The sequence below is a fragment of the Syngnathus typhle genome, linkage group LG4 (assembly GCF_033458585.1).
Source record: "Syngnathus typhle isolate RoL2023-S1 ecotype Sweden linkage group LG4, RoL_Styp_1.0, whole genome shotgun sequence".
Lineage (NCBI taxonomy): Eukaryota > Metazoa > Chordata > Actinopteri > Syngnathiformes > Syngnathidae > Syngnathus > Syngnathus typhle.
The window spans coordinates 8,025,181-8,049,228 of NC_083741.1; the positions used below are offsets into that span (position 1 = coordinate 8,025,181).

Genomic DNA, 24,048 nt, shown 5'->3' on the forward strand with positions numbered 1-24,048 from the left:
TGCATCTAATACTTATCTGACCAATACATCTCATTTGAGTAAACAATGCCGAACTTAAGTTTGAAAACCCACTCACTGATTTACAGATGAGATGAATCCCACTTTTTTTTCTCCTCACCTCATTGGCCAAGGAGAAGGGGATGACCAACGTCGCCACCAGTATGTCCGCTGAAGCCAGAGACACGAGAAAAAGATTTTGAGGAGCCCGCAAGGCACGGCTGGTAAACACGGCCACCACAACCAGTACATTCCCCACAACTGTCACGAGGATGATGACAGTGACAACCAGCAGGATGAGCGCTGATGCTGCCTTAGAGTGCGAAGGCAGAGAAGCAGACGTCAAGGAAGAGGACGTCTGACTAATATTCTCCAAAGAAGAGGTTGTGGAGACAGTGGCCATTACAGGTGAGAGCACATCTGAGTCCATTCTTCGTAAATTACAGACTCTGTTTTTTACCTGACTGCATTCAAATCAGACTTGCCTCATGCCAGTTAGAAAAATGTAGGAGAAGAAAGCAAAACAATGCTCCCAAAAAGTCTTTGAACACAGAGAAGGTCCATCATCGTAGCAGAACAGTTATCAAAATAAAAAGAAAACAATTACACATTTTAAAGTCTCATAGTCATTTAGTCGGTATTGAAGGATTTGCAAAATAATACGTTGATGTTACAAAGATTGTACTTGTTTCCAATATACCACGCGCACAAAATACGATGCCAAGTTGGAGTACAGCAGCAGTCCGAACAGTCATGTGGAGTGAAGAAAGCATCCACAAAATCTTTGGTAAGGAGCGAAACAGACAAAAAGGAAATAAGTAACAAAAAAAAAAACTGGGGGAGGAAGAAGAGAAGGTAAGGCATAAAAATATCAATGATGCAAATGGTTGAAGCGCTGAGTGAAAGTGCTGCCGTTTTCCGATGCTCCACTGCTGGAATAAGCAGGAGACGGAGTGAAATGAAAGAAAAGATGTGCAGTGAGGAGAGTGAGAGGTGTTTGGGGAGAGTATTTCAACACCCAGAAAAGCAAGGAATGAGAGGAGAGGAGAAGAGAGTAGCGGATGAAAGGAATCTGAGAGCGGAATATGGCACAGCGAGGAAGAGAGGGAAGAAAAAAGGAGATGATTCATGGATCAAGCAATGTAGACACAAGAGGGAAATCAAATAGAAGTGACGTGCAGAGAGGAGGGATGACAAGTTGATGCACAGGAGCAGCTAAGAAAGGAGCAGAGGGGGAAAAATAAAATAACAGAAAAATCTTGGTGGAGATAAAAAAGGAAAGATAAGGATAAATAGATTCCATTGGAAAAGGTCCAGGAGAGAGAATATGTGGAGTAACAGCAGTGGGAAGCAGATAGAACTTTCATCAAATTAATATTGTATCAAATTTTTTTACCTTTGAATTGTCCAAATCCTTTAATGTCTTTTGTGTTTGATCAAAACAAGACCTTTGCAAACGTCTGCTTTGACTTAAAATAAATAAATAAAATAACCGCACGAGTCAGTTTGGCAAGTAAAGTATTTTCCGGACTATAAGTCGCAGTATGTTTCATAATTTGGCCGGGGGTGCGACTTATACTCAAGAGCGACTTATGTGCGAAATTATTAACACATTATATAATTTCACATGTTATTTTCACAATGGACCGCAAGAGGGCGCTCTAGGTCTGTGGACTAATTGGAACTGCAACTAAGCTGGCCTGAGATGAGGAGAGTGCAACAGCAATGTGTACATATTTTTATTAGTTTATAAACACTCATACACTTTTTAAACTTTTCAAATCAATCAATATGTAAATGAATCAATCAATCATGTCAATGTGTAAATACTCTTATTGATTTATACAAACAGTTATTCAAACAAACAGTTATTCAATCAGAACACTAACACAGCACACCATTCATAATATTAGTCTCCAATAAATAAATAAAAATCCCCAGCAGCTATGTCCATGGAGGTTGATGATAGTTCGGTGAATCTTAAATTTCTGAATATGCGCACCTTTAGTGAGGAACATCAAGCTTCTTGGAGATGGTCTTTTAATCACGCCTTGTCCCCAGCCGTTCCACTACGTGTCTGTTGTCATGGTTTCTGTCTGTGTGCTCGCCCCTCCCCTCCTGTGTGCCCATGATTAGTTTGATTATTCTCATCTGCCTCTTGTTACCTGTCGTGTATATAAGTCCTGTCTGCCTCTCACGCCCCGTCGGATCATTGTTGTCCTGATGTCTTTTTGGTTCCTGTTGTCGTAATGTCTTCACCTCCTTTGTTTCACGTCCCTGTCAGCTAGTCCTTTGTTATTTTAAGTCATGTCAGTTTGCAGTTCTTTGAGTTCCCTTCAATAAACCCAGGTTCAAGTTACATTTGGTCGCCCTGCTCCATCAGTTCCGTGACACTTTCAGGGCCCACCTTGGTTGAACATGGAATGTGTACCATCATTTTCATCCAGGACTGTTGAAATAATTCTATCGGACCACAGTTCAAAAGCAATGTCTGATTTGCGGTGGCTAAGTTTCCTTTTAATTTTCATTTTGTCAGATTCAAGGTGCAACTATTGAACACACAACCTTCAAGTTGGGAGAAAAACACTGTACCACTGAGCCACATCACCCTTACTATGTATGCAGATTCCTTTTTCTCTAGTAAATGGCTTACTCAGCTCATGTTATATTCAAAACATCACTCATAGCTCTGAGACCTTTGAAAAAAAGCTTGGAAAATTGATACAACTGCTGTGGCACGCTAGCGTGTTGTACCCTTTCAATCAATGGCAGTGAAATTAATTTGTGATTTTTTTTAGTGGCCTTCATAAATGAATATACAAAGGCATACGTGATATTTTAAACTTATTTGTTCTTAGAATGAATAGACTTGCTGATAAAGAAAGTATGCTTATTTAAATTGTAACAGAAGATTTAGACAGCTTGGGTTGAGTTCCCCTTCAATGAACAGCTTATTGTCCCTGTGTTATCCAAAAACATATTTTCATGCCATATTTGAAATATATTTGGGTTGAGAAATTGAGTAACCTGTCTCCTCTGGTCACATCAGACGGCACATACAGTATATTACATGGTAAGAGGAAAAGCCTACATTGTTGTGTTCTTAATTTAGCTGTGTGCAAAGATGGGTAGCTTGAACTCAACCTAAAGCTGTATGTTTATTAAACTCAATTACTCCTGTTGCCTATAGATGCAGCCCACACCACCGTGGGAGGTGAGTGACGCATCACTGGATCCAGTCAGGGTTGACAGACAGAACAATTCTCACTTTTAAATTCTCACCTATGGATCGATCCATTTTCTGTACCGCTTGTCCCCACGGGGGTTGCAGGCGTGCTGGAGCCTATCCCAGCCATCATCATCGAGCAGTAGGCAGGGAACACCCTGAACTGGTCGCCAGCCAATCGCAGGGCACACAACCAGCAATCCGCACTCACACCTACGGGCAATTGGAGTCCTCAATTGGTCTACCACGCGCATCTTTGGAATGTGGGAGGAAACCGGAGTAGCCGGAAGAAACCCACGCAAGCACATGCAAACTCCACACAGGGAGGGCCGGAGGTTGAATCAAACCCGCACCCTCCTAACTGTGAGGCGGATGTGCTAACCAGTGTACTCCACTTGTACTTTTGCGCTATTATACTGACTGTCTGCTGTATGCACAGTTGGACCATTTCCACCAAGTTGCTCTTATTTATTCATTGTACGTGCCTTCTTATTTTTACTTTTTATATTGCTTACTTGAATGTTTTGTTTGTCTGTGGACCAATTGGGTGTAATATGTCTTGTCTCCACCGTGGGATAGTAGGAAACGCAATTTCGATCTCTTTGTATGTCTTGACGTGAAGAAATTGACAATAAAGCAGACTTTGACTGTGATAAGCTACGTACATATCTTATCTGCGCATGAGTGAGAATCGAGTGTAAAATAAAAAAGGTTACCCAACAACTAGCAGTTTTTCAACAACTAACTTCCAAGAGTGGAAGGCTTAAAAACAGCTAGAGGCGAAACAATGAGGTAAGGCTGAAGAGGTATGTTACAACCACTGGGAAAGAGAGAAAAAATTGGGAAGATTTGTCAATGACCCATGCTCCTCTGGGAGTTAATGGGCATAAAAAGACGACACTATCATCTTAAAATATTGCTGTGAACTTAGAAAGACACTAACATCTGAAAACCAAATGACATAGTTGGTCATTAAAACGAATCATATTTTTTTATTGAAGAGGTCATATGATGAGAAACAGCTTTACTAAATGGGCTCTCTAAGCTTCGACAGCAAACTTGTTTGATTCACAAGTCATTAACTACTGCCTTAAGGTTCATTGAGGGGATAATGAAGACTCTCTGCGAAGTTCTAGTTTATTTTTAAGATAAATGGATGAAGAGAAAAATAGACAGCAGCAAAGAATTGTTGGATATTACTGGCTTCAACGATTTATGGCTGGAAAATATGCAGCATTTTGTTGCGGCAGCCTGAAAATCAGAAGCTTTTGGTGCTCAGAATCTCAGTCTAATCTGAAAGAAAAAAAAAAAGATGAGGTATAAGGTATATTTTTTCAGGTATCGGGAACTAATTTAACATATATTTTTTTGTTAGACAGTTGACAGAGACAACAAATCAACGATAACATTATCAAATCCTTTTTTACTCTACCATGTTAATTTCTTTATAGTATATATAGTCAATCTTAAAATTAATATGAATAACTTTGAGCTTGACTGTAGATAAATACAACTGAATTTCTGGATTCTTAAAAGATATTTGTATTGTATGTATTTGGCAGTGAATGAGGTTGAAGTATCTCTGTTAGTACTTTTCTCCTTAGCATAAGTACTTTTTGTCCACTCTGCTTTTGGCCCTAATATGACATGCATACTTCAGAGACTGACCATAAAATAATACACTAAAGAAAAGGGCTCAGTAGATATTCCGAATTTTGTAATTGGCAAAACTTTGTTGTATGGAGGCAGAAAAAAACCTGCATTTTCAACGGTTGTCAAATGTAAACACATTAATTTATTCAATCGAATGCATTTTGTGTCCAATGAAGATTGTTCAACCGATAATGAATACGAGTTAAAGCAACACAGTGTTTATCTCAACTGTCTGGGCCACAGAGCAGAGCTCCTCCTCTTGTACGATCATCAGATCTCCGACTGCTTGCTGCTCCTGGACCACAATGCACTGGTCTGCATCGCCTGATATAACCACTTCAACCAGCTCCTGTCCCGTTCTCGAAAGAAAGTCATCTGAGGTGAGCAGCAGAGGGCCGCAGCCTGGTGTAGCTGTAGCGTCAGTGTGAACGAATACAACGGAGTGTTGGGTGTCATTTGAAGGCTTTTCATCTTCCCGAGTTGAAGTCTCTGATGTCCTTAAAATTGTTCCTGTCCCACTTTCTTCTCCCTTTCCTTGTCCTTTTCTCTGAACTTTCTCATCCTTGGACCCTTTCTTGGGTCGGCCTTTGACTGGCCTTGAGTGGCAAGAGTTTACTTGGTGTGTAGTTGGTTTGGCCTTCTGTCTTAGTCCTGCCTTGAGTTCCTCCTGTGAATGGTGCTGTGCTTGATGCCTCAAAAGACTTTGTCTCAGAGTGTAGGACGCACCGCAGTGGCAGCTGTGAGGCTTTTCTGTCACGTGAGAAGATTTGATGTGCCTCCTCAGCTTTGTTGCCATAGTGTAGCCTAGTAACCCAATCCCCCACAAAAAAGGAAAAGGTAAATATCCTCTGGTAGGTTCATGGTGTGTAGAGCTGACATTTTTATCCAAACTGTAGCATACAGATTTTTCTTGATAAACCATATACTTGTCCTTCTGAGCATCACAGGCACACTTTAAATGCCAGACATTAGAATCATCAAATACAGTAATCCCTTGTTTATCGCGGATAATTGGTTCCAAAAACCACCCGCAATAAGTGAAATCCGCAAAGTACGGTCACCAACAAGAAGTACTGGGCAGGCTAACGAGTTAGCGGAAAATGCTAATTCGCAATTGTGCTAACACGCAAAAATTGACTGCTAAAGGGATGTAAACAAACATTTGGAGCTATACTACATTGTGCTAAAGGTTAGGTACGTTTCCTCAATTTAGAGATTTTATTTTGACTTTTCAATGTTTTCTTAATTTTGAAAAAAAATCTGCGATGTAGTGAAGCTGCGATAAACGAAACGCAAAGTAGCGAGGGATCACTGTACACGTGGTTGGGTAGTACATAATGTTTTAGAAGCCACATTCTCTCAGGAAGAAAAGTTTAAAATAATTCACACAATATTTTTGACAAGAATGCTGTCTTTTTACAGCAACCATAATTAGATTCAGTTGGTAAAGAACGGATGACTAAAGCATTTGAAAGCAAATAAAAGTTTGCCTCTTGTGCTTAATTTTTGCTTTTCCTTGTTTGACTCCCGTTCCAGCTGATCTGGGAGCTATTGGGAAGAACTCAATGAACTACATCACATTTGATTTTCATGTGGACGAGCCTTTGAAGAAAACATCATTTCATTATTCTAATGGTTTCCCCATTTCAGATTCCCAGCTCAGTGGCCTAGTGGTAGAGTGTCCACCCTGAGACTGGAAGGTTGTGGGTTCAAACCCCGGCCGGGTCATACCAAAGACTATAAAAATGGGACCCATTGCCTCCCTGCTTGGCAGTCAGCATTAAGGGTTGGACTTGGGGGGTTAGATCACCAAATGATTCCCGAGCGTGGCACCGCTGCTGCTCACTGCTCCCCTCTCCCCCAGGGGATGGATCAAATTCACCCGGGGATGGGTTAAATGCAGAGGACAAATTTCACCACACCCAGATGTGTGTGTGACGATGATCATTGGGGGACTTTAATACAGGTGTGAAAGTCGAGGTCCGGGGGCCAGATTCGACCCGCCACATCATTTTAAGTGGCTTGCAAAAGCAGGTAAACCTTTATGACCATAGCTAAAATCTGGAACAAGATCTTAATTGTCATTTGTAATAAATAATAGCGTTCATATATCGGCGGCTCGTGTCCACTGGGCTTTAGTGTGACATACTGTATTGGTTGGAGGATGACAACATTGATCAAGTTTGCTCTGTTTAAGTTCTAACTTCCACTTTATGTGCTCACCTTTTTCACAAATCGGGCAACGATGGGGCCGGTCACCAGTATGGAGTCTTTCGTGGTATTTGAGGGTATGTGGGTCCCTTAATGATTTTCCACAGTAACTGCAGAGGAACACGCCTCCAGTGTGGGAAAGGCTGTGGCGACGAAGTTCAGGCTTCTGAGCAAATCTTTGGTCACATTCAGGGCAGGGATATGGTCTCTCTCCATTGTGAATTCTCAAATGGCTATCAAGGTTCCCTGCGAGAGAGACAGATGGGTCATAGACTACATTTGTTGACGAGGCTGTTCAAATGTGTTTCAGTTCACTGATAGTCATTCAACATCAGCTCTGACTTGTTTGTTCTTCCAAAATTACCTTTTTGATTGAAACTTTTTCCACAGTGCTGGCAGATGTGAGGTTTCCCTTCTGTGTGGAGTTTCATGTGATTCCTCAGAGAACCAGAGTTTGCTAGCAGTTTGGGACATATAGTACACTGCAACTGAGAGAAGAATCCCAAATCAAATTTCTTTTTCCTCTTTGTATATTCTTGGTGTGGAAAATGGATGACTGTCAGGACTCCATGACAATGAATCTTGAAATGCTACATTAAAGATTTATACATCTGACTGAGATGTAGAGAGTTCAACATTCAATTTATTAGGGAAAACTAGTATTGAGAGTGTAATATTGATGAACTTGTCCTAGAACACGCACGCACCTTTGGAGGCTGGGGGTAAATCAATCTGCAGTGAAGGAGACGGTGGTTTCGCAACGAGGATCGATGCCCAAATGCTTTGCCACAGCGCTCACACACATATGGCTTCCCTTCTGTGTGGATGACCAAGTGCGCATGGAGGTCCTGCTTTAGGCCAAACGTCTTGTCACAGTGAGGACAGGAAAAAAGGCACTCCCGATGGTGGCTCAACTGTAAGGGTTCACACCATTATTAATATACAGCATCAAGTTCAAAATCTGTGTCTAAAATCCTGTTTTGACTGGTCATGTTAAAAAAACTATTTTGCCAGCCATTATTCAAATTTAAAACTAGGCAGGAAACACCAAGAAAGGTGCATAGAGGACAGAAATAGTCTGTTAATGATTGTGGATTTGATTCATTGTTGACTGGATAGCCTGATAATGATACAAGTGTGACAGATTGCAACATGTAATTGTGTTCTTTTTTTTAGCAGCATATTTTGGAAACATCCAACAACAAAACAATCTCATCTGAATTGGATAAATAATGTCCACCAGTTCAATATTCTATAATAGGGGTATCAAACTAATTTTTTACGAGGGCCGCATTGTAGTCATAGCTTCTTTCGGAGGGCCATCATGACTGTCAACCCAAATAAATGTATGAGCACCTCATATTATATACAGTAAAAGCTACAAAACAAATGGACAAATAACTCATTTTCAAATCAGATGACTAAAAACTGGTCAAATATTTAAAAAAAGAAATATATATATGAAAAGTGAAGACAATTTGCAATTCTAGTAATGACACACAAATTTGATGCACAATTTGTCTTTGCGGGCCACATAAAATGATGTGGCGGGCCAAATCTAGCCCCCGGGCCTCAACTTTGACACCTATAAGATACATTTATTTAAAAAGAAAAAAAAAAATGCATTTAGCTGAATCCTACCTGATGGGCCTTAGAGGCCTCTGCAGAGGTACACTTTTTGCCACATTCCTTACAGGTGAAGGCTTTCGTCTTTGTGCGACTAAACTGATGTTTCCTCAAGTGGGCAATCTGATCAAACTTCTTTCCACAGCTGGAATACCTGTAACGCTTCTCTTTTACCTCTGGGCACCAAGTAGAAGCTTCAACTGTTGCATTTGATGCTCTCACAGGCATGGCATCAGAATGTGATGTTGCCATGGAAACCGCTGCTTCTGCAGAGGACTTTGTAACCAATGTGAAACTCTCTTGCCTGTCTATATGTCTGTCTGGGTTTGTTTGACCAGTGAGTTTTTTTCCTTGGCTGGTCTGACAATGAACTTGTCGTGGTTTAGCAGCCAGGCGAGAGCTACAGCGGACAGAGGGAGCTGGGCCACCTAAGGTTCTCTGCCTGTCTGTTGAGTTCAACTTTGTCATGACACTATTGGCTCCTTTAGCAGTAGTGGTTAAATCTGTGCTACTTCCCTCCAGTCTGCCTTCCTTAGGACCAAGTGAGAGTTGATAAGGTTCCTTGTTTTCTTCTTCCTCTTCATCTCTCCGGTCATTTATTTGTTTTTCCTGAGTGGTCTGTGAGTTGGGCACAGCCATTTCTGGATCCATAAATGGTTCCACTGGGTAATCTGAAAGTATGGTGTCAAAGTGTTAGTTGACTAGATTGAAAATATTTAGCCACTTAAATGTGATTTTCTTTAAGCATAATAATACAATATCATTGAAAATAATGGAGCATTTGTGTTGATGTGATGTTCCACTGTAGCTCAATTCCAATATTTTTGCCCGATTTCTCAAAAACGGCTCAAGTACGATTTTTTTTCAAGTCCGATCTGGGCCACGTTCATATTTTTTGCAACGCAGCCATAGTCTGAATGCGCCACAGATCCAATACTCTAATTGCAAAGTCTAATTTAGCGTTTTGATTACTATGCACTACTGCCTCAAGAAGTCAAAATGTATGGTTATGTCTTACATTTATTTTATTTTGTCATGAATTTAAACTTGACCCTACAACAAAGCAACTGAAAGAAAATTGTAGTATCCACTTACCTCTTTGTTCTCCTTCAGAGATGTTCTGTGCATCAAATCTGTCTCTTGCATCATTTCTCCCCTCAGTTTCACCACCTAACAACAGTTCCGTTCCTGGCTGGATCTCATGACACACACGCAAACGCATACTCACACACATACCCACACACATCTCTGCACACGTGCATTGCACTGCTACATTCTGCGAAGCTTTGCTTTCCACCTGGCAGGCAAAACTGTGGAAGACAAAAACAACAATTATTGAAGTTTTTTTTCATCCATCTATTTTCTGAACCGCTTTTCCTTACATGGGCGTGCAGGACCCTATCCCAGCTGACTCTGGGGGACACCCTGAACTTGTTGCCAGCCAATCGCAGGGTACACATGGACAAACAACCATTCATACTCACACCTATGGACAATTTGAAGTGACCAATCACCCTACCATGCATGTTTCTGGAATGTGGGAGGAAACTGGAGTATTAAAGTCAAAAGTTAAAGTCCCAATGATCGTCACACACACATCTGGGTGTGGTGAAATTTGTCCTCTGCATTTAACCCATCCCCATATGATTTTGATCCATCCCCTGGGGGAGAGGGGAGCAGTAGCGGTGACGCGCTCGGGAACCATTTGGTGATCTAACCCCCCTAATGCTGAGTGTCAAGCAGGGAGGCAATGGGTCCCATTTTTATAGTCTTTGGTATGACCCGGCTGGGGTTTGAACCCACAACCTTCCAGTCTCAGGGCGGACACTCTACCACTAGGCCACTGAGCTGGTGGAAACCCCTTCCAAGCAAGAGGTGAACATACAAACACCACACATGGAGGCCGGAGCTGGGATCAAACCCGCAACCTCTGTACTGTGAGGCGGACATGCTAAACTGTAGCCCACTGTTCCACAGTCTAAAAATGTCTGCTCATACAAGGGCAGAAAAATAGTTTGCGGGGAAGCACCTGGGATCAAATGCACAGCTGTAAAATGTTTAATATTTAATACGTAGTCATTGGCTCATTCCCAAAAACATTAAAATCATAAACTCTTGATTTGTGCCCCATGGCTCTTGCTTGCTTCTACGTTTACTCACAGATAGAATTTTTTTTTTTTTTTTAATCAGTACAAACTCCCGAAAGCAAGTTAAAGTGCTGGCACTCTGTATCTACAGCGATGGTGATAAAGAGAAATTGCTGGAGAGGAAAAATCACGACATAAGCAATGGGAGAGAAAGGTTGTGTCTATGACAATCCTTACGGTGAACAACAATTATGCTGCTGCGCTGATTCACTGTCTGCAATGGTGATACACTTGAGCTGTGCATAACAATGATTATTAATTAACAATTAATGATGTGAGTTCAGAACATTCAGAGAACTCTTCACCCCAAAATAGCATATAATCAATGAACTGATCGTTGCTTCTGAGTAGCTGAGCAATAATGTTGTTCCAAATGCCCATTGCTCACTTCTTCATGGACATCAACATCTTTGGTTTTATAATAAAAGATTGCATATACAGTAAATCGGAATATTCGTAGAGGAAATAGATGATTTAAAAATGACTTTTTTGAGGGATACAATTTATATTTGCTTAAAGTGGAGAGATGTACCTTAACTCTCAAAATAAAATAAAACAAAATACAATAAAGCCATTGGTTGTGAAGGCAGCTCACCTGATCCAGACAGCGTCACGCACCGGAACAGCATTGTCCTCTGCTATTTGCGTAGGTGCCTTCAAAACAAAACAAAACAAAACACTAAAGTAAATAGAAAATGAAAATTTATTGTACAACACTCATCATGTATGGGTGATCTGACTAACGTATTGGCTGACGTGGATGCTGGTGCCCTAATGCGCCATTTGTTTTTTCACTGAAAGCTGTTGGAAAAAGACATAGACATTACGATGAATTTACAGCTAATCAGTCAAATCTTCAGCGTAGTATGACTATTTGTAAAATTACCCACCAAATATTTAAAATCATTATAAACGCCAACTGAGTTATTTACATGCACACTTCTTTCTATATGTTCAGAGACACAATGCTGTTGTTCATAGCTCACTCAGTATGGGCGACAGCACTCACAAAATGTCATTAATATGAGCCTGCAGGAGTGTTGCACTGTGATTGTCCACTGTTTGCTGCACTCTTTTATGCAGGTTATGTAGTTGCCTTTTTTTCTCTCTCTAGTGCCACTTTAAAGGCACTATTTCTTTAAGAAAAGAAATGCACAGATTTTTCCTTTAAAGTTCTATTTCTTTTGTTATAAATGTTCATGCAACGTACCCTCTCTTTCTTGGTGCTGTCTGTTATGGATTCCATTCTCGTAATAAGGTCTTGAGGAGCAAGTTGTCCAGTCTGCAACTTGTGTATCCATTCTGGGTCCCCTTCCCTCCCCAGCAGGTCTCCAACCTGCAGAACTCGACCAACCCACCACAGTCCAAGTCTTCCCTTACAGGATATTGAAGGCCCCACAGCAAAGCCAGGGGGAAGTATTGTAGAGAGAAAAGAAGTCAGAGCAGTAGGAACGCAAGGAGAAAGACAGGAGGCCATCATCCTATCAGAAACAGGGAGATAAACAAGAGTCATTATTAACTTAATTGAATGTTACACAGTATTAACCAACTTTATGTGACAAAATTACGTGTAGTTGTACTTTATGGTGCTTTACGGTGATGTAGACCTGTACTGCATCATAATCAGACGGCAATTTAATATTTTGTTACCTCAAGTAGTTGCATTGTACTATAAAAAAAATAGGAATTAAGGCTGCACAATACTGCATGTCGAAATACTATCGTCATCACGATAATGACACATGCAATATGCGTATCGCAAAGACGTGTGATAAATACATTATGGAATTGTGAGATATGATCTGAGTTTGACTAATAAGATATGCATCGTCATCCAGTCGGAGAAAAGTATTTAGACATAACGTAATTAGATAACAATACATTGAGGCTGCTTATTTTTCCACAAATCTTTGATTAGAAAGAATTGGTTTTATTTATTTTGGTACATGTTAAATTTCGAATTTCTATTGATATAACATTATTATTAAGAAAATGCCTGATTTGGGGCAATTAAGTTTGAGAAAATTATTTGTATCCAGGAAGTAATTTCAAAAAGGCAACTTTATTCATTCAAATGGGTTAATGGGTTTTACAAAAAAAAAAAAACCATAACACACAAATAAGTACTATGTGACCCTGCCTTTAAAGAGAAACTTTGAGTTTTGTCACAGATTTATTCATAGTGTGACTGTAAAATCAACTTTGTAAAACGGCATACGGTTTAGTTTACTCACATAATTTGGCTAGAAATTATAAATATATTAATCATTTAAATGTGTCAATTAATATACGTTTATGTAACTGCGCGAAGGTATTGCTAGCCTAAAGCAAGTTTAGCGAACTTGAACTTTATTGCAATATGTATGCTGTTGCCCACACGCATCAGAGATGTTTAAATTGGTAGACTCGAGTGATCAGTGTTTGCGTGGGCTATCATTGTAAGCTAACTGGCAAATACCACTATCGATGTTTTATAGTAGAAAAAAACAAAAAAAAAAAACAAAAAAAAAAACATTTACACTTGTAATACGTTTGTTGAATTTTACAGTAGACTGATTATTTCTACCGTTGAAGTTCTTTGGTATGTAATACAATATCCTTTAGCAACGACAGAATAGCCACAGGAAGTCCGTTTTTGTTATTAGTCCGGAAGGAACTGAGCGCTTCACGTCGTAAAGGTTCCGTGCATATTGCATTAGTCATTAGTGTGATGTTACCCGAACACATATGAACTACATGCACTATATTTGTAAATTAATAACATAATGCACACACAAAAATGAACGATTCAGCTTACATTGAGCCTATCGGAACGCTTCATGTTTGCGTATTTTGATGACCGGGGAAAAGAAATAGATGTAAAAGCTTCTTAAAATGTCGATTTTTTTTTAACTTGCACATTCCATTGATCAAATGGTCTGCCTTTACGAAGAAAAACAAGACTCACTTCTCTGACAGTGGCTACCTTAATTAGTTACACAAGAGGGGAAAAAATGATATATTTCAAGAGCTCTGTTCATCAATCTGAGGCACAAAAAGAATATACGGTAGTTTAACAGAATTGTAACAGTGTCGATTTGCAGCAAAAAAAAAGGGAAATAAAATTTTTATTTACAACAATTTCTCACGAGTGTATAAAGCTCAGTGATTGCAGACAGTGAACGGGTGTTGAGCGTGGAGACAGATGAAAAAACAGCTTGAAACGACTGCACTGAGTCACAAGACAACGCTGATGTCATGTGTAAGCCGCCCTTTGTGATAAATACAAATTAAGCATCATTTTCTTATTTCTCTGAGTCAGTATTACCGGTACATTCCATCTACCCATCTACCCATCTACCCATCTACCCATCTACCCATCTACCCATCTACCCGTCTACCCATCTACCCATCTACCTATCTATCTATCTATCTATCTATCTATCTATCTATCTATCTATCTATCTATCTATCTATCTATCTATCTATCTATCTATCTATCTATCTATCTATCTATCTATCTATCTATCTATCTATCTATCTATCTATCTATCTATCTATCTATCTATCTATCTATCTATCTATCTATCTATCTATCTATCTATCTATCTATCTATCTATCTGTCTATCCATCCATCCATCCATCCATCCGTCCGTCCGTCCGTCCATCCATCCATCCATCCGTTCATCCATCCATCCATCCATGCATTACTTTGAGATACAGAGTAACTCAATTGAACACATTTTGTTAATTTAATTTTCACGTAAGGGGTTAAAATTATCCATCGATTTTCTCTACGCAGCTGTTGTTCCCAGCTGAATTTGGACGAAAAGGTTGACATTTTATGACCCCACGGTCCACGGTCTCTAATCAAAGCTAACGCTAGAGGCCGCTAACGCCCCATCACGTCCTTCACGAGTGAGGGTATATCCATTAGGTCGTTGATTATTGGCTGCTGAGTTTTCTGTGGAACGCCTCCCTAAAATTCTTCCCAACTGCTATTGGTTAATTTAAACGTTCCTCTTATGTTTTGTAGCGAGAGAAAAAAAAGTAAGATAGGTTTCACACGCAAAGTGTCAAGGCAGGAAGCAATTATTGCATGAAGGTCCAGCAGCATTGTAAGTTTATTTTCTAATTTGAATATTGTAAAGGAAGTATTGTCGACCTTCGCCAATGCTAATATTTATAATTATAAGTCACGTTAGCAGATCTTTCTGCTTCCGATGCAGACGAGAGGTTTGTGAAATCAATGTTTACATTCTTGACCCTGTCGAATGCTAATATATGCTAACATTAGCGTTACCCTGCAATATGAATTTGGACTGTGATGGGCTTTGTCTTTTAAAACGACTGTCGAGAGTTGGTTGCAATGAGGACTATTGCCTTTTATGGACAAGATGAAGTGCTGACAAGTTTGGCACATACATGAATCTGCGTAGCCTACCTGCCTTTGTCAAAGAGACGTCACAACAGCAACGTTAGCAATTGTCACCCTGCCTCGTCTATCAAGGCGACAGCGTCATTATTCGCATCAAAGCAAACTATTATGTCGTTTTGATGTTGCTGCACGCTAACACTTGCATTATTTGAAGAAAAGAAAAAAAGTCCAATAGGAGCACAACTGAGATATAATCTGCCAGAATCAGAGAATCAGCGAGTAAATGTCTAAGTTTGCATACACAGATGGAAAATACAACATGGTCGTATTGGATGTATTTTCGTGCACTGCTTGCCAAGTGCGCTTGTCATGTTATTTAAAGCAAATGTGATCTCTGCACAGCAACCTTGAAGTATTGTCATTTTGTCATTACGCTGTGGAATTTAAAACTCATCTGAGATATAGTCAGGGAGAAAGTTATGTTGCTTGAGTTTGCCTTCAGTTACGGGGACTGATTATTGTGCTTTTAGTTTTAAAAATAAAGTATTAGATGACTGGAACTTCACTTAATGTTCACAACCCATAATATCATCAGCAAATTTGCGTATTATGGTTTTGGCAGAGCTATTTGACCATAAGAACACAAAAAACGTTTGGGTGTAATAAAATACAGTACTTCAGCTAGAGCAGTCATTATTATGGAATTAATTAATTAATTAAACATTTCCCCTACACAGTGTCCGCCCTGAGACTGGGAGGTTGTGGGTTCAAACCCTGGCCGGGTCATACCGGGGACTATAAAAATGGTACCCATTTCTTCCCTGCCAATGATATATGATGATGACTTAGACATCTTAGCTAGCAAGCATTGCCTTAAGCACGGAGCTCAAAAGGGGCTTGTTGTATCGACAGTAGGTACCATTACTGTTATTCAAATCAAACTCAAGAAACTAGAAACTTCTCTTTCCACAAAAAAAACCCCTTCTAAACATGAGAAATCTGAAGCTATCAAATTGCTATGCAGATAATGTTTTTCAGCATGGATACGAAAATAAAGTGGTACTTAAAATTCATGTTCTAAAGAAGTTAGATCATCAGTTGTTTCGTAAATGTTACGAATGTTTACACGGTTTCTGCCAAAATGATGCATCAGAACTATGATGGAAGACACAAAGGCAAATTTATCCATTTTTGCCTTTTGGACAGAATTCAGCAAACGTGTCATATTGACGCAACATGATGCTAGTGTCATGGTGTCCTGCAACCATATAATTGCATGTGTCAATATCACAGACGACATCTGTTATAATATAGAAGACAGTGACAAATGCTTTAACACAGAAGATTGAGAAGTCTTGAAGGCTAAGTCGGACTCCTACCCGTGTTTTTTTTTTTTAAGCCCTGCCTCTGTTAGAACTTGCATCCAGAAAAACTGCCAAGGTGACTTCACAAAATTATTAAGATGTATTGCTTTTGTTTTTCTTACAGAACTATCAGCCTTGTCATGGACGAAAGAAAGTGATAGATGTCATCATCACTTACAAATTCTAGTGACAGCTTTGTTGCAGAGGACGATTGAGACTTACTGTCTGTCCCCTGCCACTGATTTGAACGCCAATCTTTGAGGCCCATTTTTCTCTTCAGCATCCATCCTCACCTATCCTCCTGTCCCACTTGGGCAGAGTGGAAGCATTTGTGTCCTCTGACCTCGTGCCCTTCCATCGGTGGCGCGCTCCGGTGGTGTGGTGGTGTACGATGGCGCGGTGGGACGCTGTGGGTTGCTGCGGGAGACTGTGATGTCCGAGCCCAACAGCCCGGGCGAGAGCCGGTGTGGCGCTCCCAGATTCTTCGTGGGCTGCGAAGACGATGAGAGCGAGGTCGTGGAGGATAGCATAAGAACAGACATGGAACTGTATGAGGACGACGAAGACACAGACTCTGTAAGGACTTCCACACAAACTCTCGATGTATGTTAATTATTTTCTTGATTAAAATTAGTAGTTGTGGATCACCACAATATGCGCTAAACTGTTGTTTGATATAGGGGTATGATAAATTCATAAAAATATTATAGAAAATCTTCTCTCTGATTCTTGTTCAGCCACTTGAGCAACAGATTGTTGTGGGGATATGCTGCATGATGAAGAAGTCAAAGTCCAAGCCAATGACCCAGATCCTGGAGAGGCTATGCAGGTTTGAGTACATCACTGTTGTCATATTTCCGGAGGACGTCATCCTCAATGAGCCTGTGGAAAACTGGCCTCTGTGTGACTGCCTCATCTCTTTTCACTCCAAAGGTGCGTCTTCACCAGCTACAATTGCACACAGGCCCTTCGAATTGTAAAAAAACTGTGTATGATGAGACCTATGTGCCTTGAACACAAACTGTTAAACCACAATTAACATTTTGCATATTTATGCAATAATGAATGAAGCCGATTGTTAATTCTTTTTCTGTTTGCAAACCAGGATTTCCGCTGGATAAAGCTGTGAGCTATGCCAAACTTAGAAATCCTCTGCTCCTCAACGACCTCAACATGCAGTACTACATACAGGACAGGTACAGCTTTTCAATTCTTTGCCAGTGTTGTTTGAATCATGCTTTAGCAAATAAATAGCATTGAGGATGCAATTGAATCTTTTTTTTTTTTTGACCTGCTATCACATTTTTGGCAGGAGAGAAGTATATCGCATACTTCAAGAGGAAGGGATTGATCTCCCACGCTATGCTGTGCTGAATCGTGACCCAGATAAACCAGATGGTTAGTAATGAGCTCACATTGGCACTGAGTGTGTTTATGTTTAAAACAGTTAACATTAGGAAAAGTAAAGTTAGGGTTAGCAGGGAGGGGGGGTTGATGTTCATGTGTGCTCTCATGTGTATGATGTGGCTCTTTGCGGTAACACAGTAAAAAATGTGGCTCTTAGTCTCTGACTGGTTGGCCACCCCTGGCTTAGATGGTGAGGTTCTTGTGAAAAAAAAAAACTAGCTTGCAAACAAAAACATTTGCTGTGATGTCTCCAGAGTGTAACCTGGTGGAAGGAGAGGACCATGTGGAGGTGAATGGAGAAATATTCCAGAAGCCTTTTGTTGAGAAGCCCGTCTGTGCTGAGGACCACAATGTCTACATCTATTACCCTACTTCTGCTGGTGGTGGAAGCCAACGTCTCTTCAGAAAGGTCTGGTCTCCTAAGCTTCATGTATCTTAAAGGTGTTGTGCTAGCTCAGGGGTGGGCAAACTTTTTGACTCGCGGGCCGAACTGGGTTGTAAATTTGGACCGGAGGGCCGGACCAGGAGCAGATGGACGTAGGCGTTGTGTGAAGTCATATAAGCGACCTGTAAAGGTCATTGCATAAAAGATCTTGGCCTTTAGTAGGTAGTAAAGCATGGATATTCCAAACAAGTTTTTTGAAAACAAATGCATTTATTAACAGCATTAAAAAAAATAATTCACTAAAAAACTGCTATCAGTGATTCTCATAAAATACGACACTGTTATTATGAATAACAATCTCCATCACTTCAATGCCTGCAGGTCAGATTAATGAAAGATGTTTATCTCATGAGATCACATCAAACGGCAAACATTCTGACCAAATATATCATCTTGAAGAATCGGTGAAAGCATACATCCAAATAAACTAATCAAAACAGCAACACGGTGAGGGGTATCTGAAAATCAGAGCAGAGTTTTAACTCGCAAACACCTGGTAACAGAGGTGAGGAAACGGGAAACACTTCCTTAAAGTAAGCCTTAAGAACTTTACAGGTTAAGATTAGTCGCAAATAGGTGGTGCATCAATGTCCTTGAGCATCCTGCATTGTTTGAAAATGAGAATGGTCGCTAGTGTCAATCCCTGCTATGTGTACAAATCATATTCAAAATGCATTTTTTTACAATAAACTTGAGAGCCTCCCGTTCATTTTCAGTGGGAACAGTGTTGTTGGTGTCCCTTTTTTGCTAGTGCGTCATAGTCTGGAGTAAAATTTGTTGTGGCAATTCTTAGGCGAGATCCGAGGTGTTGGTCCGTTTACCTTGATCTGTGACGGGTTGATGTTGACGTTCATGTGGCTGAACGTCACGTCGCGTACGTCGAGCCAAATTGGCCACTCTTTTTTAAACACTCGGCACTCACTTCTTTTTTTCGGGCCACTCATTTTAATGGAAGGATCCCAGGGGAAGGTTTGTGGGTGGCTTTAGCGCAAAACTGCATCTGAAAGCTCAGCGCGCGAATTATAAGAATGCTGTCGTCAAAGCCCACGCTCTAAATTCGGGACTGATACGAATAGAGCGAGAGTGCGCCAAGTCCGTACTACTGAGTACGTACACGCACTTGTGAGTGTGCACCGAGCTTTCTGACACGGCTTCCGGTAGTAAATGCGCAGGCGAGCGCTTCGCCATCTACTGGGAAAACGCAGTCATTGCAGGCAAAATGACAAAAAAAAAAAAGTTTAATAATACAATTTGTTCAGGGTTGGCGGGCCGGATTAAACGGTCCCGTGGGCCGGATGTGGCCCGCGGGCCGTAGTTTGCCCACCCCTGTGCTAGCTAGTAGCTATCAATCAATCTATCTAACCGATATGAATTTTTTCAAGGCCAATGCCGATATTTGAAAGAAAATTAAAACAATTACTGATTAATCAACGGATTGTTAAAAAGACATACCTACTCTATTCTCTTTTTTTTTTCATCACTTCCAATATATATATATGAATTAAAGATAACATTTGACTGTTTTACAATATGTTGCCCTTCAGAATTTTTTTTTAACAAGGGAATTTAGAGGCAAAAACTTGCAGAAAGTAGAACTAGATAAAACCATTAAACCTTCGTATTTAATAAAAATAAAAATCAATTCATTAATGCAGGGGTGTCCAAACTTTTTGCAAGGAGGGCCAGATTTAGTAAAGTGAAGGGGCCCGGGGGCCAATAGTTTTTGCAGACTTTTTTTAACTACAAAAATTTCATGCAAATACACACTGTTATGAAACAAATTTCATTGTCACAATTTTCTTTATTTTTCAAATGACAAAATAACCAAATATAAGCCATTCAGGCAGATGTGAACAACTCTAAAAACACAAATCCTGCCTTTCATTCATATCTGAAGAGTCAGATAACATTGAACAAACTGTTTGAAATACCTTACATTAACATGAGTTTAAAATTGGCACTTTCACTTAAGCTTTGATCGTGACTTTTCCCTAATCAAGTGGCCTGTCGTTTAAGAAAAAACAGAAATTAGGTAAACCTGAAACCTGTGTACCTAATGGAGTGTCCGAGTGATGTCACAGATCCAACAGCCAATCAGGAGGTACACCTGAAGATGGGTGTGTACCCAATGGAGTGTCCGAGTGACGTCACAGATCCATCAGCCAATCAGGATCAGTGTCCACCTTTCTTTTCTTCGGGCCACTCATTTTAATGGAAGGATTCCAGGGGAAGGTTTGTGGGTGGCATTAGCGTAAAACTGTATCTGAAAACTCAGCGCGCGAATTACGAGAATATTGACATCACAGCCAACACTCGAAATTCGGCACTGATAGATGAAATTACTACGTACTACTGAGTACGCACACGCACTTGTGAGTGTGCACCGAGCTTTCTGACACGGCTCCCGGGAGTAAATGCGCGGACATTATACTCTTTCATCACAGCAAGATCTTCATTACAAATCAAACAGACACACTCTCTGTTGATTTCTTTGAAGAAATACTCATTTTCCCAACGTGTTTGAAATATTCTACACTCACTTGCTATTTTGCGTTTCTTCGGTGCAGCCATTTCTGGGGACTCGCGGTAAAAGTTTTTCTTTGCTTTATTTCATTTGTGTGGCGGGCTCCGTTGAGTGTTGAAACTGAGAAGTGGAACAGAGTTGAGCTCAAGCTTCTTGTGCGGGCCATATTCAATTATGTTTTCAGAATTTGCTGTGGGCCAATAAAAAGCGGCCCGCGGGCCGTAGTTTGGACACCCCTGCATTGAGTTTAGAAATATTCCTGATCTTGTACTTGTTGCTGCAAAAAGGAGGTAGGTTATTGTACAGGTGGAACAACTTTAAAACCTTAGCAATGCGATGCAAACAAAAGCAGACAAATGATTGACAAAGAAAGTTCAATTAAAATTGTAGCCATTGTGAGTAACTTGATTTCACAAAGTTACCTGTAGGAATGCTCTTACTGCCCACTATTGTAAACAGGCCTGGCTTAAGTTGTCTTTTTCTTCTTTATTATGCCTTTTATGGCTGGTGCAATTTATAGTCTGGAAAATACGGTAGTTGGAAATTTCATTTGTACTTCTGTAACTGTTCCCCAGCTTCTTAATTTCATCAAAAAACCTCTTTTATTTTTTTATTTGAATGGCCACATTTTCACAGCCTGGCAGATCTGTAAACTTACCAGCAAGCCCTCTCCAGCCTCACTCTTAGAGTTAACCTTTCAGTGTGATGAGTTGTTTGGACTGGGTCCTTTAGATCTAATTTCATCCATGAGTACGTTACCCTCCAGAAATATCAGCGCTGCTGATATATTAGGAAAACAATTTGTAACACTAGTTCTAACTCTGAGAACATCTCCATTTTTATTTAAGTATTACAGTAATATTCAACTTTTGCTGCCATAGAGTACTACTCTGAGAAGGCCTGGTCTTTTCTGATCCAAGCAGGGTCAGACCTGGTGATTACTTGGATTGTACACCAACTGGGAATAATACCATTTACATAGCTTCTGTTGGTGCAAGCTAACTCAAATTAGTGCTGGCCGTAAGCCCTGGGTAAATAGAATAAAAATAGAAGTCAGGATTAGAATAACATCTGTTGATCTAAAGACAGCCACCTGCAATAGGGAAGAAAGGATGGATGAAATAACCAACTGCCATATTGGGGTTCAGGCTTTGCAACCTGAGCTAATCATTTTTTTTTTTTTTTAGTCACTGATTCACCACTATAATGCAACAACCGAAACTTAACATGTACTGTGCCTGCCGTATAAACTGATAACTTTGGGTCGTTCCATGCCAAATCGCTCAGTGGGTTTGACCAAGCAAATTTGGATTTTAATGAAACTTGGTGTATATGTTGATAGTCATGGCACAACACTAAACCTCAAATTTTAGGCAAGTCAGAGCAGGGATCTTTGGGGTGATTTGGCATGGAACAACCCCTTTGCTGCACAGGACTGGCGGATTTAGCGCACTCTAAATTCACAACACAGTACCGTAGAATGCAAACGCATTACTTTTGTCTGCAGATTTTGGGAAAGAAGGGTGATTAGTGTAATGTAATTATTAATTCAAACATTATACAACGCATCTTATCGTGAAAAATATCTTAACTGTATTCTTCTGAGTTTATTGCAGATCAGTGCCTGTAAAACATTCTGTGTTTACAACCACATTTCGCTCACTATAACCTATGAAGTGCGCATAAATGTTAACATTGTTTAACATCAACTTTTTGACATGTCTAGATTGGGAGCAGAAGCAGTGTGTACTCGCCAGAGAGCAATGTGAGGAAGACAGGCTCTTATATCTATGAAGAGTTTATGCCAACAGATGGTACAGATGTCAAGGTAATGTGTGTGTGTGTGTTTTTTTTTTTTTTTTTAAAGCCGTATAGAAAAGTTCTGGATAAGACAATAGCGATTTAACAGTCAAAAGATTTGTGTGTGTCAATGGGGTTAGCTGTCAATTTCATACTATTAAGTCTTCAAAATGCATCGGTTGTCCTGCATAGAATTTTTTAAATTCATAATAAAAAGAATAAAGAAAAACAAAACTAGGACGGTGATTCCTCGCCACTTCGCGCTTCACCTTTCACGAATGCCCTACTTTGCGGGGTTATAATTGACGGGAGTACGGCGTTTAAATACAAGCTAATAGTGGAGGGTGTGCCTCTGAGCAATGTGTGTCACTTCGGACAAGCGCACGGACAAAGCAGGACAACCATGTGCAACACATACTGTTTATTTAGGGGAAAAGGCAGGATAGAACACCACTAGAACGGGTGCACAAGGCGACTGACAAGCCGGTCAGCAAGCTCGCGTCATGCTTCGTGGTGGCATCACGTTACATAGCGGGTCAGACAAACAGAATTCAGGTGGCAGGCTGTGTGTGACAAAGCAGACAAAACAGCAAGGGAAGAAGCACCAACAAGGGCACAGGAGGAGTTGGGCCGCGCAACAATATTATGTGTGTGTTTTTTATTTACTGTAAAGGTACAATACAGTAATCCCTCATTTCTCGCTGCGATTGTGTTCCGAAAAGAACCCGTGATAGGTGAAATCCACCAAAGTCAGCAAAATACCAAACATTTGCACATTTTCTTCACTTCACATTAAGTTTCAGAGCTTTTCAGAGAATTGCTTCGGAATTCTAGAAGCCAGTGTATTTTCCATGAGCATCACTAGATTAGTAGTCTGTCTTAATACTCCAGGTCTATACTGTGGGTCCTGACTATGCTCATGCTGAAGCGAGAAAGTCACCTGCGCTGGACGGGAAAGTAGAGCGTGACAGCGAGGGCAAGGAGGTCCGTTACCCTGTCATGCTGTCAGCCATGGAGAAACTGGTCGCCCGGAAAGTCTGTTTAGCCTTCAAGGTAAGCAAAGCCTTTGCTGTTATTTTCTGTTCAACACTGCTACTATACCTTTAATCATAAAAATACAAGTGTTTTTCTCTTTCACTATTCATTTGTAGCAAACTGTTTGTGGTTTTGACCTTCTTCGAGCCAATGGGCACTCCTATGTGTGCGACGTCAACGGTTTCAGTTTTGTGAAGAACTCTATGAAATACTATGATGACTGCGCTAAGATCCTTGGGTAACAGTCTGCGTGTT

The 24,048-nt window shown here is 40.4% G+C and overlaps 2 protein-coding genes across 17 annotated transcripts in view; one reads left to right on the forward strand and one right to left on the reverse strand.

The window, feature by feature from the left end:
- Positions 1-4,285: 4,285 nt before the first annotated feature.
- LOC133152848 (zinc finger protein 408-like) lies at positions 4,286-13,527 on the reverse strand. 2 transcript variants are annotated; one of them, XM_061276787.1, is made up of 9 exons: positions 12,441-13,400; positions 12,071-12,341; positions 11,456-11,514; positions 9,809-10,023; positions 8,729-9,384; positions 7,795-8,001; positions 7,452-7,575; positions 7,100-7,333; positions 4,286-5,680 (listed from the first exon to the last, which is right to left on the reverse strand). In XM_061276787.1, exons 2-9 carry the CDS (start codon positions 12,338-12,340, stop codon positions 5,079-5,081), a joined length of 2,367 nt encoding a protein of 788 aa, XP_061132771.1. In that variant the 5' UTR covers position 12,341; positions 12,441-13,400; the 3' UTR covers positions 4,286-5,078. The 2 variants fall into 2 exon arrangements, with proteins under 2 accessions (XP_061132771.1, XP_061132772.1); XM_061276788.1 differs by lacking the exon at positions 12,441-13,400 and adding an exon at positions 13,427-13,527 and having other exon boundaries at positions 4,289-5,680.
- Positions 13,528-14,874: 1,347 nt separating this feature from the next.
- ppip5k1a (diphosphoinositol pentakisphosphate kinase 1a) overlaps positions 14,875-24,048 on the forward strand; it is a 31,971-nt gene continuing 22,797 nt past the window's right edge. For 10 of the 15 annotated variants that reach the window (XM_061276767.1, XM_061276774.1, XM_061276773.1 and 7 more), the window contains exons 1-9: positions 14,875-14,958; positions 16,707-17,185; positions 17,320-17,515; positions 17,688-17,778; positions 17,895-17,980; positions 18,244-18,398; positions 22,685-22,786; positions 23,650-23,811; positions 23,910-24,031. In XM_061276767.1, the coding sequence (XP_061132751.1) occupies positions 17,015-17,185; positions 17,320-17,515; positions 17,688-17,778; positions 17,895-17,980; positions 18,244-18,398; positions 22,685-22,786; positions 23,650-23,811; positions 23,910-24,031 (1,085 nt within the window). In that variant the 5' untranslated portion in view covers positions 14,875-14,958; positions 16,707-17,014. Of the gene's footprint in view, positions 15,077-16,706; positions 17,186-17,319; positions 17,516-17,687; positions 17,779-17,894; positions 17,981-18,243; positions 18,399-22,684; positions 22,787-23,649; positions 23,812-23,909; positions 24,032-24,048 lie in introns of all 15 variants that reach the window. The other 5 variants (XM_061276771.1, XM_061276782.1, XM_061276783.1 and 2 more) reach the window with 2 other exon arrangements.